Source organism: Suricata suricatta, chromosome X (assembly GCF_006229205.1).
Source record: "Suricata suricatta isolate VVHF042 chromosome X, meerkat_22Aug2017_6uvM2_HiC, whole genome shotgun sequence".
NCBI lineage: Eukaryota > Metazoa > Chordata > Mammalia > Carnivora > Herpestidae > Suricata > Suricata suricatta.
In genome coordinates this window covers 31,780,271-31,796,889 of record NC_043717.1, presented here as the reverse complement: position 1 = coordinate 31,796,889, position 16,619 = coordinate 31,780,271, and the positions used below count along the sequence as shown (strand labels likewise).

The following is a 16,619-nucleotide window of genomic DNA, read 5'->3' as shown; positions in this document are numbered from 1 at the left end:
CATGGTCATGCTACTTGCGTGTAAAGTGTACATATGTGCATAAGATCATAAACTACTGTTCTCAGCTAGTGGCACATATGTTAAAATGAGGAAATATTGGCTTAAAATGCCAGTTTTGTACAAAATACTAACAGAAGTCTCTATGTACACTTAAACCATGGCCACTAAACTAGCAAACACAAGGACCCCTGGGTGGCTCAGTCGGTTGAGCGTCTGACTTCAGGTCAGGTCATGCTCTCATGGTTCGGGAGTTCAAGCCCCGTATCGGGCTGTCTGCTGTCAGCACAAGGCCCGCTTTGGATTCTCTATCCCCTCACTCTCTGTCCCTCCCCTGCTGGTTTTCTCTCTCTCTCAAAATAAGTAAATAAACTTTTAGGAAATATTTGAAAAAATAGCAAACGCAGTTATGAGTAGAATGCCCCATAGACATGACATCTGTGTCTCAACTTATTATAAAATGTAATAAGAAACACATTTGACTCCAGAGAGTCTTACACCAGGCCTAGAATCCACCAGAAAGCCCTATGGGAAAGTTACTGTGAGCGGGCAAGTGGGAGAAAGGACATTCCACTCTGTGTTCAGAAGCCCTTGTATGTTTGAGTCCTACCTTTGCTGTGCACTAACTCTTAGGAAAGAGGCAGCCAAGCCGGGCCTCCATAAAGTGGAAACAGTTATCTTCGGTTGTTTTGTAATTAATGATGTTAAATGAGGACCATAAAATTCTAGACGAACAGACAGTTAATCAAGTGACTTCCACTCTTATCAGCCAGATCAGCAGTTGCCTGTCCCTGGGAAGTTCCCAGTTTCCAGGAGCTTCCAGAGAACAGCTGCTTCTCCTTCAGAAGGCCCTGGCCAAAAGCCTACTGGGGAAAGTACACACTAAATACAAGTGGTAGGGGACGAGTTTTCTCAAGATGAAAGCACCGTAGGAGAAATCATCCTGGCTTTGGAAGGAGACATCCCTGGGTCCCATCCCAGTTCTCCCCACACTAGCTGATAGCTTTGACAAGGCCAAAGATAAAAACTAAACGAAACTCCCGAAAACGTCTCTCCAAAGGCTCACCTGTTCGTGAGCTAGCGCGTGTCAGGAGAAAATGGCAGACTGGTTTGAAACCGTCAGAACAGGCCAGGGAGAACTGTCCCCCTGTTATGTCCCCTGTCCCATCCCCCTTCGGTCAGTGTGTGGGCTGGAAGAAACGTTGGTGAGTTAGTCCACTGCTGTTCTTTCGTAAACGGGGACAGAGGCCCAAAGAGGTTACGTCTCGGCCAGTGGAGGCATAAGCCAGGTCTCCTCCCTTCCTCTTTGGATAGATGGATTCTTAGCCATCTTTCTTTTCGGGTCCTCCTAAGTTAATCCTTCCCTTGCTACTCATTGTACCGGATGGGAGGCTCTCAATCCTCACTGTAGAATGGATGCTGGGCCTCGCGGCGGCAGATTCTGGGTTGGCTGGCCGAAGGCGCGGCCCCGGTGAAGGTGTTTTTCAAAAGCTACCCATGTGATTTAAGCAGGACTGCTTAACACCAGAACGAAAGATATCCTAGTACTTGTAAGAAGTCCGAGAAGGTAGACACAGGAGGCCATCATAGAGTGGCAGGTGAGAGCAGTAGGAAAGCCTCGATGCGGCCTCTCTCCGGCTGTCCCACCAACCTGGAAGAGATGGTGGTGGCCGGGCCATCCACCTGCTGTGTGGTCTGCGGGACAGAAGCGGCTGAGTCACACGCTACTTCCGTGAGGCTGTCAGCAGAGAGACTGGTCAGTGCCAGTTTGGAAGGCGGTTCCTTTGGAGAGAGTCATCCTCATACCCACATCTGTCACGAGAGGGTATGAAATGTACTCTAATCTAGGGCTAAGCAAGGAAGGATAGGCGTGGATAGACTCTCCGCTCTCCCCTTCCACAAAATGAGACGACTGAAATCAATCTTTTTAAACACAATGCTCCTTTGAGGAGAGGCCCTTGCTACCTTTTATCTATGAAATGCTTTAATATGAACTCTTATTAGCATGGGCAGTGACATGGGCAGGGAGGAGACAGGCAATGAGCCGCCAGAACATTAAGAATCACGGTAGCAGCTTTTCGGGGGCCTGCCCCTTGCGCTTTGGGGAATACAGCGCCTTGTGTCCTATTACACTGTAAAGGCACCCAGCACTGGGCCCGGTGGCTGATACCTGCCATTGCATCAGCCCTCTGTCGAGCGGGGAAGCTCTGGCCTCGCCAGGGTGTGCAGGTTCAGAGAAGAGCGTGCCCACACAGCCAGGCACGGCCAAGTTCAAAGACGCAGAAAGTATTTCTGCAGTGGGAACTTGGAGAGGAAAGGCTGCTTATGTCCGGGATGCTGGCGACCAACGCTGCACCTCACATACCTGATATCTTGCCATGAGGATATAAACGGCTTCTCAGAACCACTGGCCACTGCTTTGTCCCTCCCCACCTCGAGGGACTAGAACTGGATTTGTGTATGTGTGTGTGTGTGTGTGTGTGTGTGTGTGTGTGCGCGCGTGCGCCAAGTTGTGTTTGCGGTTGTTTTGCCCTCTAGGGCATTAGAGGGTAGATTAGGTAAGTGTCTGGATTAAAATTAGCAGCAATGCATATTAAGGTCTTGTCTGTCTGTGGCTTCGAGAAGGGCCATGCCACTTCCGTGTGATTTCTGTGTCTTCAAAAAGTAATTGAAAACGCAGTATTACGTTGTGACATACTCACCAGCTTCAGCATCCACGGACTACCACGGCACGTCGCAAAGCATCCGAATAGGCCAAACACCACAATAGTGGTGCCGGTCCCGATGAGCACGTAAGGAGCATTTGTGGAGTTCTCAGCAATCAGGGAGATGTAGGTGCCCAGAGTGAGTTTGCCCCAGACTCCAACAGCCAGGAGGATCACGCCAGTGATCTGAAAAGAGCGGAAAGGAGAAGGGAGTGTGAAACTGTGAAGCTGAGAATCAACACAGCGATGTGGCCTGGATGCGAAGACTCGTGTTCCCGTGGGCAAGTGGTGCTCGCTGCAGGAGTCCCCGGAGCTGCGGGAAACGCGGGAGACAGGTGGCTCAAAGTCATCACAGTGTAAACACCCTTTGGTTTTGTACAATTCAATCTGTCCCTTACGCAAACCCACAGGCAGTTACCATGTGAACTGGAAGTCAAGCTGATTATAAGAAGCCTTGTTTTTAAAACTGTTTTTGAAAAAAATGCATGCGGGGCACCTGGGTGGCTCAGTTGGTGAAGCATCCAACTTTGGCTCAGGTCTGGATCTCACAGTTTGTGAGTTCAAGGCCCACACCGGGTTTTCTGCTGTCAGCGCAGAGCCTGCTTCTGGATCCTCTGTCCCCCCTTCTCTTTCTCTCTCAAAATAAATAAACTTGTCAGAAAATTTAAAAAAAATTAAAAATGCATGCTAATGAAGGTCTGAGAACCCTCCCTGAGAAAACTGCTGCCCAGTGCCGAGCTGGGCACAACCGCATGAGAACATGAGGCACCCTTTTCAATAGCATGTATGAATACTGTATGATTTTTTAAATTAATTAATTACTTTAACGTAGGCTCCATGCCCAATGTGGGGCTTGAACTCATGATCCTGAGATCCAGAGTTATATGCTCTACTGACTGAGCCAGCCAGGTTCCTCTGGATATAGTGTGTTTTGAGGACATTTTGCATGACGTTGTAAGGAACAAGATGATTTTCTTTCACTATTGTAACAAAAATCTCTACAAAAGTGAAACATTCAAAATACTTTTGAATCCCTACGGATACACTTCCTTATTTACAGTGCTTTAGTCAGTACAAAACAACAGAAGCATCTGAATAGTTCCTGGAATTAGCCGTAATGCGATTTGGCAAATCCCGCTGATTGGTCCAAAGGAAATCCCCGCAGCATGTCTAAACTGCAGAACCTTGCATCAATCATGCCCTTACTTCAGGGGGTAAACTTGGGGCTACATGCTATGCCTTACTCTCCACCCCCTGCAGGCCACACAACCCAGCAGGGTCAGCCGCTAAAGCTAGCAGTTGACTTTCTGTCTCTATCTCCCCAGCTAGTCTCTCCCTCAGTTTCCCAAGGGTGTCCAAGGGAGCCCTTCTCCAGTTTTGTCTCACCCCACTGCCCAATGTCCTATACTAAATGCCTCTGCTTCCTGTCCAACCTGACTATGCAAGCAAGGAGGCATGATGACATGAGAAATGGGAGCAAACCCGTGTAATACAAACCAATACCCACCATGCTAAGGTTTCCCTTGAGAATCAACACACTGTCCCAAGTACATGCTCCATGAGGAGCCAGATGGTGGGAAAAGCAAGATCGTGGTGATAGTCCCCAACCCCCACCCCAAGTGCCAGCTACTCTGTAGAACCATTACCGTGAAAAGACCAAATTAGAAGCTTTAAATGAAAAAGATGGAGGGACTAGTGCTACTTTTAGAAGACAAAGGGGAATAAATGTGATGTAATCTTGAGGAGAAAGCATTTGACGCTAATATTTAGGGGAAGTGGCCCAGTGCAGGTCTCCTGCCTTTGAAAAGTTCCACTGGGGGCCTGGGTGAGTTCAGAAAACCAAGAATGCCCACGCTGTCAGGAATTTCAAGTCCTCTGCTGGCACCTGGTGGTCGCTAAAGAAACTACCTCCCTTGAACAGCCTCTTCTGCCTTATGGAAGAATAAAATGAAAACATAAAATGCTTTTCATCTGCCAGAATCAAAATTTAACTCTCCGCTCATTAGGTGTAAGAACGCAGTGAACATCAGGACAAAGGATAGTGTCTGGGCTTTTATTACTCAATGCTTAGCCCAGCACCAGGCACAGAGGAAATGCTAAATATTCATTGCCAAACACATAGGTTTCATTTCTCTGGGTCTTAGAACCTCTTCTTCATAAAAGAGTCCTTCAGATGTCATATACATACAAAGCTGCTCCATCAGCTGAATACTGTGAGGGGCCTTAAAATGGAATCAGAGAGACACCTTCGACTCCGCTTCCCACTCTACTGTTATCTGCCTAACGCTGTAAATGTCACAGTGTAAATGTACTGAACAAAACCAAAAACTCAGTTAAGCCAGTCCCTATTGGGATGCGATGGCTTTAGTGACCAAATGAGAGCCTGATAGCTTAGACTTCTGGGACCAGTCATTTCATCAGGTCTACTTACCATCACAACAAATAGCGGACACAGTAGATCGAAGTTAACACAAATCTGGATTTTAAGGCTAACGGTATCAACATTTCTACTCCTTTTCTCCTTTCAAAAAGCACTTTCTTGGAATGCAACCACTGCTTTGTATAGGACACTTCTCTCACATGCAATGTGAAACTTATGCTATCAACTTATTAAAATGTTCATAAACTGTAAATTATATTACAATTAAAAGGCTGCTTTTGCAGACTTCAAAGGTGCCTCTTAAAGACCGTCGTCAGTGGAAGCAAAGAAACACAACAATGGTTGTACCCCATTGCATGGGAGAAAAGCCAGCCGCTATCTTGACGTTGACCAGGTCAGTCACCCTCTAAGGAGACCTTTCTCCATCCAGCATGCGTTTGGCAAGAATCTAAGAACAGCCCAGAGAGAAAAGACCTTCTCCAGTGTTGCTCTTCTCACACTCCAAGATCCCTGAGGGACCAGCTCTGGGTCTGGAAGCCCGACCGTCACATTTGCAGGGCCTTTTGCACACAAGAAAGCCACCTCTACAGCTGCATCTCCCTGCCTCGTCTTCCTGCACTCCAGGTTCTTCCAGGAAAACCGAGCTGTTCTCTGTGTACTTCCTGCGCTTTACTCCTTCCCAATGTTTGCGTGTGATGATCCCTTACCTAGAATTCTTCCCCTTCCCCTCACTACCTGTCCGCATCCTAAGCTCGTATGCCATACTGCGCCCATGCTTCCCAGCCTCCTTACACAGAACTTAGGCCATCGTCACGCTGCGCCCTGTCCCCCTCCCATGCACATCCAGGACTGTGACCCCCCTCGAGGGTAGAAGCAGTGTCTGCTGCCTGAATGGATAAACAGCCGACTGCAGATGTGAGAAGGGAAAAGAAGTTTCATGTTAGCCATCTCCCTGTGATAGTCTCTGAATCCCTCCTGGGAGCTCTCAGAAATGGTAAGAATGCCAATCCAGGCAGGCACTATGATCCGGGGAAGTCATAATGCTAAGGACAAAGAAGAAACTCTGAAACCGACAAGGGAGAAAAGGTTAGGCTGCGGTGCGCCCTGCAGTGAGGAAAAGCCTACTTGGTGGTGGCAGTGGTGGTAGGCCTGGGGCAGGTCTTGGACGAAAGAGCCAGGCAGCTGAAGGAACAAAACTATAGGCCAAGGGCTAAAGATCTGTAAGACACAATCTAGTGCTTTTTCTCGGTTTGCCCATTATAATAACACTTCTTACCAAGGAAAAGAAACATACAAAGACAAGCCAAGGCTAAAAGTCCTCACCCCTACATGTACCTTTGGAAGCACCCACAGGGTGAAAAGCAAGGAACGGGTTCCTTTGACGTGTCTCTTCTGCTTTCGGTCACCAACAAGTAGGCTCAGGGTTCACCAAAGCAATTCTAACTTTCTATGCGAATCAGTGTGTCACTGCTTTAGCTTTCTCATGGAAGTTTTGCTTGTTTCTTGGAAGGCTCCATTAGCAAGCAGCCAACGGTGTGGCTTAAGAGAGGACAGAGCAGAGCCTGTAGATCAGAGCCCACACGAGTGGCCCGGAAATGGTACCACCACCTCCTCACATGTCCTCATGCCAACCACAAGCCAGGAGGGGAGGCCCAGCGCCCGGCAGTAGCAGCCAGGCCGAGGCTCAGTCTCGTGTTGTTCCTAGCATCCCGCGGTGGCTTGACGTTTTCTGCGTGCTTCCAGTGTGGCTCCACATATACAGAGAGCAGAGACCCTCTGCTACTTCTAATTTAGGCTGGGCGATGAGGCCCCAAAACCTATAATGGTAGCAGCAGAAAACGTAGATCAGAACTAAGAAATGTGATGGCTCACATGACCTTAAAATTACGTGGAAAGGATACCACGTGCAGGTTTGCCAATATACCACGGGGTGTCCAAAAGACTCTGGGAGAGACTTACTGAACTGTGGTTTTATGCTGAAGTGGCTATTGCGGGAGCAGTGGCAGAGATCAGCGCTGTCATTTGCTCCCACCAGGTCAACACGGCTAATGCTGGGAAGTCTCCCAACTGTCCCTGTGGCGTCCTGATCCTCAGAGAGGGGCCAGGGACACAGCACTTCTATGTTTCTCACATGCCCACAGGCATTGAACGTGGGCCCACTGTCTCTTCCGCACACAGACCACAGCCCTTCTGACTAAGCAGCAGCAGCAGCTGCTGTCTTATCCACGAAAGGCTGTGCCCGGTGTGGGTCTAATGGTGCAAAATCGCTGTATTTTTTATTTCCTTAATTGTATGAGATGCTAAATATGCACACTATTTATTTTTGAGAGAGTTTGAGAGAGAGAGACAGACAGACACAGAGTCCAAAGCAGGATCCAGCCTCTGGGCTGTCAGCACAGAGCCTGATGCAAGACTCGAATTCACAAACCGTGAGATCATGAGCTGAGCTAAAGGTGGACCCTTAACCGACTGAGCCATGCAGGTACCCCGAAGACACCCCATCCTAAGAAGCCATATGGGATAGAAAGCACAGGAATGAAAGCCAGCCTAAAGAAACGCACAGGAGAAACTGTAGGCCAAAATTTCAGCTAGACAGCATTTTAGGTGAAAGCCAAGGTTCAAATATCCCGAGGGTTTATGGGTTAATTCATCCCTGGCGACTCCATGCAGAGCAGAGGTGCTGTGAAATGTTCTCCACACCCCCCCCCAACACATGATTCTATACCTCAGAAAACCACATGACACAGAAACTCCATACATACCGTAATTAAAATAAATACAACTAAATAATAATTAAAACAGGGATTAAGTCCTTAAAATACGTCGTCCTCAGACAGTAGGTTTGCAGAAGGATCCGGCAAACTGTGCTTTCTGCCCATTCTTCCTTGAAGCGTGCTGAGGAAGCTGCGGGGGAGGGCGTCTGCACAGCTTGGAAGGGGTTCCGAACTGATTTGGGGCACGTGCACAAAGCACCCAGAAAGGCAGACAGACCAGCAGCTGCCGCCATGTCGTGGTTTTTCTCTTGAAACGTGAAGCAGTAACGGTGTGAATCCATCACATTTACAACTTAAGGCTGAATTACAAAGTATTCGTGAAAATACTGTTTGGGACCAAGAGGCAGAATTTATTGGGGTTTTCCAGGGGCTTTGAAGGGGACCCAGTATGTTTCAAAGGCAGGTGAAAGGAAGCGCTGTGGGCTGGGAGTCAGGATACCAGGACTGGAGCCGCCGTTTATCACAAATCAGCTGTGTGACATTGGGCAGTTCACCTACCCTTTCTGGGCCTCAGCTCTCTCTTCAGTACGTTCAGGAGGTGGAGACGCCTGATGTTTAGCTCTAACATTCTTATACAGAAAATCAGAATCTCCAACTTGCCATGCTTATTCATTCTGAAATCTATTTAGGGATGTGCCCATTGGGCAAAGAAATACAAGAGAGTTTATTGGGTCCTCCCTGTGACTGAGAAACCGTCAGCAGTGGGAGTGGGACAGTCGGCTCGTTTCTGGACTCCACCCCCGCTGTTCCGCCAGCTCTCCGAGGTGACAACTAGTTGCTGGGAAAAACAAGGAAAGAAAAAACTGCGCAGGGGGTCACGTGTTGCAGTTTTACAGAGTCGCTCAAAAATTTATACGGTCCTTAGCATGACAACAAGCTTATTTTATACGAAGATGCTGTGTCGCTGTAAGAGCGAGAAGACGTATGCTTTGAGCGGCTCCTTTCTCGGCAACCCCTTCCCAGCTTTTGTGGCCTGTGTACGTGTGCAAGAGAGCACATGTTACACGACTTACACGATGGGGCGATTAGTGCGATCGTTAAAAAGGGATATGGGGAAGTTTGAAGGAAAGGGAGAGAACGGACATGATCTTAAACATGGATTCGTTAAAGCTGGGTTTGAGAACCAATAGGAAAATCAGAGACCATCTGGTCCTGGCCCTGTTTTCTGTTGGGTTTGAGGTGACCAAAGGCCACACAGGGAATGTTCAAAAGGCACCCGTGGAGGTGAGACTGCAGGCTGGGACAGAGCCGGAGACGCAAGTCAGGGCTGAGGCCGGAAGTGGCAGCTGAGGATGGAGGGAAGGACACCATCACTAGAATGTGGGGGACAGATACTGGAATTTGGGGAAGAGTGAGGAGACGCAGAACTGAGCCGACGAGTCTGCGAAGGGGGCTTCCAATAGAAGTGGGAGGAAGGAAGAAAGACTCTTTTTCTTCTCTAAAGACTTATGGGAAACAAAAGACCAGCACAGTTCATGGGCCCCGGGTGTGCCAGTGGGCAGACATGGAGTCTTTTCTATATACCTGGTAAAGCCCACTACAATTGCATTTTATATTTCAATATGATCTCGTCCTATATAGCCAATTCCCAGAATTCAGATTCCAGGAGTTAGGTCATGAGCCCAGATGCTTCTGAAAGTATGAAAGGGGCTTTGAACAGCCCTATGAAAAGTCAGGAATTCAAGCTCTGGCTGTGGGCTCACGACAGGCCTTTCTTCACTTACGCAGTTAAGCAGCTGATTGTGTCACAGGAAACCACTCCAGGAATGCTTTCCTGCCATCAAACACTGCTTCCGACCTTCTCCCCGCTTGCGCCCGTCATGGCGCAGATCTGTGCCTTCATTCTTTCTCTGTGAAATGACAGGACTGGCTGGCCTCCGGAACACCTGCAAGAGCCCTTCCAGTGCTGAAGTGTTCTGTGTTTCTTTGAGCATCCTTCAGAAGGGCCAGGAGCAGGCCCAGCACTAGCTAGGATGCAGAACACGCGCGTCCCCAGCGTTGACCCAGGGCCTCTGCTGGCTGAGCTCTGTTCTCAGCCTGGGGGAGTGTAGCTGGGGAAGGGCTCAAGCAGGTAGCTGGCTGGAGACTGAATAATCTCTAATGTCCTAGGGGCCCAGGAAGCGGTGGAAATGGATGAGCGTGTGGGTGGTCCTTCCCGCATTACGAACTGGGTCTAGATGTGGTGGAGACATGGTGGAGATGTGCCTATCCCAGGAAGTCAAGGTGACACGACTGCTAAAATCATAAGGACCACTTCAGGCACACAGCCTTTTACTACTGGAATTACTAGACCCCCTTCGAATGAGCCCAACCAGTCACACCTTATATTAATTCCACTATTCATTCAACAAAGGGTCGCAGGAAATTTCCCAACATGTTATTAGGGTCCCTGTATATCCTACTACGAAATGAGAAAGAATGGGCACCCTAAAAGGTTCTGGACGTTAGGTTTCCTCACTCTTAAAAACCAAACAAATAAACAAACAAAATCAAAACAAAACAAAAAACAAATCCCAAATGAAGGCCGCAGAAGCCAAACAGAATTTCGCTCCATGCTTACTAGCACGTTGAGAAACATTCCGTTATATCAGGGAGAGATGATAAGGGCACCTTCTTCTGAGCTTCTTGGCATCCCCCGCCCCATTGGTAAGTATTATTGAGTTCTCCCTGAAAATGTTCACAACAAGACTTGGGTTTTTGGTTTATGCCAATAGGGAGTGTCATAGTCCAACCTCAAGCCTCTAAGAGCATATAACAGAAACAAGTGAACGAAGCAGAGGTTAAGTCTGTCTGGGCACAGCTCCCACCTCTGGTTGCACAGATGACCCAGATATATAAATAGATGGCATATAGGTGAGTGCCTATTAAGAATTGGGGCAGCAAAACCACTGAGGAGGCGATCTGGGTACTTAGGAATCAAGAGCAGCTGCAGTGGCTGATATAACAGAAGCTTAATGTCTGCAGGATTCCCTCTGCACCACAGCCCCTCCCCAGAAGCCCCAAATTGATCTTGCTCAGATTTAAAATCCATTGGCCTGGTTCACACACACACTCTCTCTCTCTCTCTCTCTCACACACACACACACACACACACACACACACGTAGGTGAGCACCAAAGACACCAACAAACAGCAACCAAAGGAAGTGCTATGCATAGAGAAACCACTTTCTTTCTGTGCTCCCTTTCCTCGGGTGACCAATGACTGGACCAGTCCCGTGAAAAGATGGATCAAATTCCACACTAATAAGAAGAGATATTAAAAAGAAAAAAAGATTGTGTCAGTGTAAGCTGATACACAAGAGCTGCGACTATATTATTAATAGCGTTGACAGAAAGTTTCTGCTGACTGCACATTTATCCCATCCTGCGTTGCTAGTTGTGTGTATATTACAATTTGCAGGGTCTTGTCGGAGGAAGTAAAGTTCTTTACATCCTCCGTACCCACCAGAGCCTCACCCACACACAACCCGTGTCCGATCTTCCAAGACAACGGATCGTTCAGACATTCTGTCCTAATGCCCATTTACTAGAATCGCTGCTTATCTGAGGATGATTCCCAGTGTTTTTTAGTTGGAAAGCCAGTCACTGGGCCCGTGGTGAACACGCAGCGGGAGATCAATAAATGTGGAATGAACCTTGTGGCGATCTCGTTGTCAACTTGAGCTCCCTTCCAGTGGCCATGCTCTGAGAGCCGCTGGGTGGGAATGAACGTGGATAAAAGACTCCTATCAGCAACTCCATACACGTGACTCTAAATGCCAGTCTGTGGCTGAACAGGCCTCCCTCACGATTATGCTGTTGAACAGGTTTTTGCTTTCCTGGCGCTCCATTATGCACAAAAGGGAACATTTTCTTTGCATAGTTTCTATGTATGGTTATCATCTTCAAAATCCCCCAAACAAACCCATAATCCCACATGTATATATACACATCTCAAGCAAACAGGAAGACGTCCCTGAAGGCCTGTGCTCGATCTGGCTTTGTGTTCGTGGGGGCTGAGGGGCTAGGGGAGCTCATGCCTCTTTTCAGGTGAACTTGGCACAGGTCAGACAACCTGTGGAGGAAACATGCACGCAGCATTCAATAACAAGGTTCTTACACGAATGGTAAGGTGGTGGTGGTCTTCCGGTGGTCCGAACGTCCCCCTGAGAAGATTCAAGGGAACACAAAACCTCACTTCTGTTAGTGATTTATTTAACCTTCCTCTCAATATTCAAATATCCACATCAGCACGCCTATGGGACACTGTCAACAAATAAGGGACACAGGCACTATTCAAATGTCTAATATCGACAGGGTACCTCAGGAAGAAAATTAACTTTAGTTAACACGGGTTCTTGGCAAAAGAAGAAAAATAATTCAGTTATCCCAGAAACGCACAAGAGGATACTCTGCCATCTCTACCACTACCACTGGGGCCAAGCCACCATCCCTGGCATCTAGCCCTGCCCCAATGCTCTGTTGTCGACACGGCAGCCAGAGCGATCCTGTTCAAACCAAATTCCAATAAGATTACTCCTTCACTGAAAACCTTCTACACATCCCACTTCGCGGAGGGGGAGCCAGCGCACCCCTCCCTCGGTCCTCTGATGCGACCTCCCGAGGCTCCCTCCTTGCGGACTGAGGTCCAGCCCTCCGGGGCCTTTCTGTGGTGCCCGAGCGCTCTTGGCCTGGTTCCTGCCTCCGGGACTTTGTACTTGCTCTCTCCTCTGCTTGGACTTCTGAGATCTCTCATTTCTGAGTGAGAAGGAGCCTGTCCACTCACAACGCTATTTAAAACTAGAACCCTGCTCCTCCGGCATTCCTTACGCTCTTTCATCCCTCAGTTTTCTCTACCACACTTACCATCTCTGAACGATATTTGATTTACTCACTTAATCCGTCTCCCCAAATGAACTTAAGCTCCACGAGGGCGGGAAATTTGGCTGTTTTACTGATTTATCCCCAAAGCCGAGAGATAAATGCCTGCCCATAGTAGGTGCTCAGTAAATATGTGTTAAGTGATTGAATACAAGATGAAAGGTAGGAAAGTGTGAGCTTTGGAGGGGTGGAGATCTATGGTCACAGACATTGCACTTAAGAAACGAAATAGCAGACTTGACTCTCATAGGGTCCAGACAGCTCCACTCAGATAAAAACCTACTCCTTGGCCAATTTGTTTCTGATCCAGCACACCGCTTCACAAACGTCTGCTTCTGACCACAAGGGGGACTAAACGAGAAAGCATGGGAATGGCTAGGTCTAATCCACTAATGGAAATGTAATTCGAAGCTCTAATGTCCTATAACTCTATGAAGTCAATAATTGATGGTCAGAAGTCAACAGAATGAGCAGTCTCGCTTTGTCTCTCTCAAAAAATGTACAATGGTGAGGGGCGGGGAGGGTTGGTGGAGGAGCTTACTGTGTGCCGGGCGCTATGCTAAGTGCTTTAATGCTCTGTCCAGCTCAATCTCCTAATAATCCTATAAACCTTGCCTGAGGTCATCGCCGCTAAGTGGCAGAATAGGTACGCAAAGCCCTGGCCCGCAATCACGGCCTCGTCTTAATGTCCTCTTAAGTAGCCTGACCTGTGCCCCTAAGTCCTCTGTAGGAAAAGCCTAGAAGCTGATATCATCCATCCTGGCAACAATGCCAGGTTGGTTCTCAACCCTGAGAATCTGGTGGCCACCATTTAAAACAAACAAACAAACAAACAAACCTGCAGGCACAGTCACTGATTTATTTTAAAAGGCTATCCCATTATTTCTCCCCTCTCAAGCACGCAAAAATATATAGAGCTGGCAACGTGTTCTGCTCCAAGCTATGGCTTGATACTTTAAACGAACCAGGATGTGGACTAAATATTCCGATGTGTTTGCTGGGCTGAGCAGGAAATGTCAAATATCACACACGTCACCCACAAATCTCTGCAAGGATCACCAATCTGAAGAATCAAACATGCAAACAGAAAACTGTAGCATATTCTGGGAAAAGTTTGGGAAACTAAAGTGCTCTCGGTTTCACCCTGGGGGCGGGGACCCCAAAATACCAAGAAGCTGTGACTGAAATATATATATATGTGGGGAACCCACTCTGAGGCTGTGGAACTTCAAAGTGACTTTCAAAGTAGTTCGGACCCAAAGCGGGGGGCTGAGTGGCCAGCGAAGGTGGTTGGTGATGTATCTGTCTGCCCCACAGCCTGCAAGGGGGATGTGATCTATCCTTCACGAACTAAGGGCACGGTCTGGAATCAGTCACCTGTGTACGTGCCCGTGATAAACGGCACGCTCCTTTCATGCTTCGTCGCATTTACTCTTGATCTTGGTTTTGCAGATGAAAAACAGGCTTTAAAAACAGAGGCTGTGAGAGGCTTGGCAACTTGCTCAGAGTCGCAGAGCTACGAAGGGGTACAGCCCAGAGTTAGACTCCTGTCTGTGTGACTGGAAGGCAGATCCCCCCCCCCTCACGAGCCCCTGCATCCCACGGCAGCGTGAGCAGAACCAGCTAGCTCCCAGGGCGGAGGACCAGGAAGGAGAGTGATGTAGAAAGAAGCCCAGTTTTCTGTACACCGTGTAGGCGCTTCTTATGGTGAATGGTGAGGAAACCAGCATTCTGGACCAATCTCCACACGATTTTTAGACAGTTTCTACTTGTCAACGTGCAGGAAACGTGGGAAAAAGCAGGGGTGTGAACAGATGGGACTCTACAGACTGACCCTGTGAGCATCGGTGTTCTCCCTTCTCCTTTCGTGGCACACACCTGCCGTGTCCCCCACTGGGCAGGCGCCAACTTAGGAATGGGGTTGTGCTCCAGACATTACTTGTTTGGAATTCTGAACGCATTTGTCTTGGAAGCAGTTTCAGACGTGATGCCTGTGTTTCTAGATCAGTCCTCCAAAGTCTGTATTTAAGTCAGTATTGGGGAAAGTTACAGAGGAGCAGATTTTTGTCTCAATACAGGGAAGAACTTTCTAATAATACACAATGCCCAAAATGGAGTGGGTTGCCTTGCAATGTGTGACCACAGAGGGTAAACAGCTTTCTGGGTACTCCCACAGAGTGTCCCGAGGCGACCATGGGACAGAAGTCCTATGGATGGGAAGCCAGCAGGAAAGGCAGAATTGCCTGAAAAGTCATTCTGATCGTAACTATTGTCCTGGAAGCTTGGTGTGTTTCCCAGCCAATTATCTCTCCGGATTTTCATACATGAATGAAGAGGAACGTTAGCAGTATAGGGACCAGGGAAACCATTTTCCCACACTCCAAGTTATATTTCCTTTGATCTCCAAAGATGAAGTGATAGGTCATGTAATTTTGTCACACAAAGAGCAACAGAAATACCTCTTCGGTGTAATGAGGTTGCAACTAAAACGGGCTGTGTTCTTTAAAGGGGGGTTATTATTATAAATTATGATTATCACAATGCTTTTGTTTTCCCAAGGCAAACACACTCTCGACCTTTTTTCACCTACAGTCAGAAATCCTGGCTTGCTTTAAGAATCAGTGAATCTGGTTAAAGATAAATTTGTAAAATCTGTAGAGGCAACCTTCACACTTTTCACATATAGACAAAGATTCTGTCAGAAACCTGACAGACGTTGGGAGCAAAGAAAGAAAGTACCTCAAAAGGTGCTGTTAGTAATGGAGCCTTGCACCAGAAGTCTGGTCCCTATAAGATGGTTATGTAGCTCCTCAGAAAAATTAAGTAATTAGCTCTTGGTCATGGTTAGGAGCAAACACAGCTTCACTTTTTTTTTTTTTTTTTTTTTTTTTACCACTGATGTGACACAGCTGCCACCGGTGAGCCCCGCTCATGCGTGGTGCATGCTGACCCTATGTGCCCGGCCCTCCTGCCCCACGGTCATCCAGCCAGGTCTCACCAGCCCTTCCAAGCTGAACTGAAATGCTCTTTCCACCAAGAGGCCTTTCCTGCCACCCCAAGACAGGAATCATTTCATCTTCCTCTGAACGGGCTTAGGATTTTCCACAGATCCCTTGCAACTGGCATGTAACCTGGTGTCCTTCGCCTTTGTGAACCCCTTTCCGCATCCTCATAACCCACTCCCCTCAACAGATGAGGCCCTCCTGGAGCTGCGTTATGAACTACGTATACCTCGTGGCACCTTGCACTTGGTTTTGATAAGTACGGGTGATCAAAAAGCGTCCTTTTGTAGCAAATAGGTCTGATCTCAGACGCATCAACGGGCGCCTCCACTTTGCACTCTCAGGTTGCTGAGAGGGCATGGGATGGAGAGTTGGAATGGGGACCTGACAGACAGAAAAGGACTGGAGAGTCACCAACAGTCAAGTGTGGCAACTCAGAAGCCACAGACAGAAGCTCCTCCTCCCCTGAAAGTCGCCATCAGCCACATTTTAGAAAGCCAGGCTTCTCAGCGAAAGGCAGCAATTCTTCCGCACTGACAGGCAGTGTTTGCTGAAAGTGACCGGTGTGTTGACCGCTCCTTAAGGAACAAATGAGGGGCCAGAACTGCTGAGCCCGCCCTGTACTGCACACAAGCTAATGACTGAGGACACTCTTTCCCGACGTGGGGACACCACCGGATCTTACCATACGTTTGCCCTCAAAGCCAAGAGCTGTCCGAAGTCCCGGTATGCACTGTGAGTGACTGTGACCACGGGACCGCCCAGACTCACCGGCAGCGCGGACCAGTGGGCACCATGGGTGTATTATGCCCCCTGAAATCAGTGGGTATTGTTAATTTTGCTGACCTATTCTTCCAACTCATTTTGCCTTGTGTTGTTCGATCAGAAAGTATTGTGAA

At 48.1% G+C, this 16,619-nt stretch overlaps 1 protein-coding gene across 1 annotated transcript in view; it reads right to left on the bottom strand.

The window, feature by feature from the left end:
• Window positions 1-16,619, bottom strand: part of TSPAN7 (tetraspanin 7) — a 120,022-nt gene that overhangs the window by 21,253 nt on the left and 82,150 nt on the right. The window contains exon 2 of the mRNA XM_029929446.1: window positions 2,700-2,888. Coding sequence (XP_029785306.1) covers window positions 2,700-2,888 — 189 coding nt within the window. The remainder of the gene's footprint in view (window positions 1-2,699; window positions 2,889-16,619) is intronic.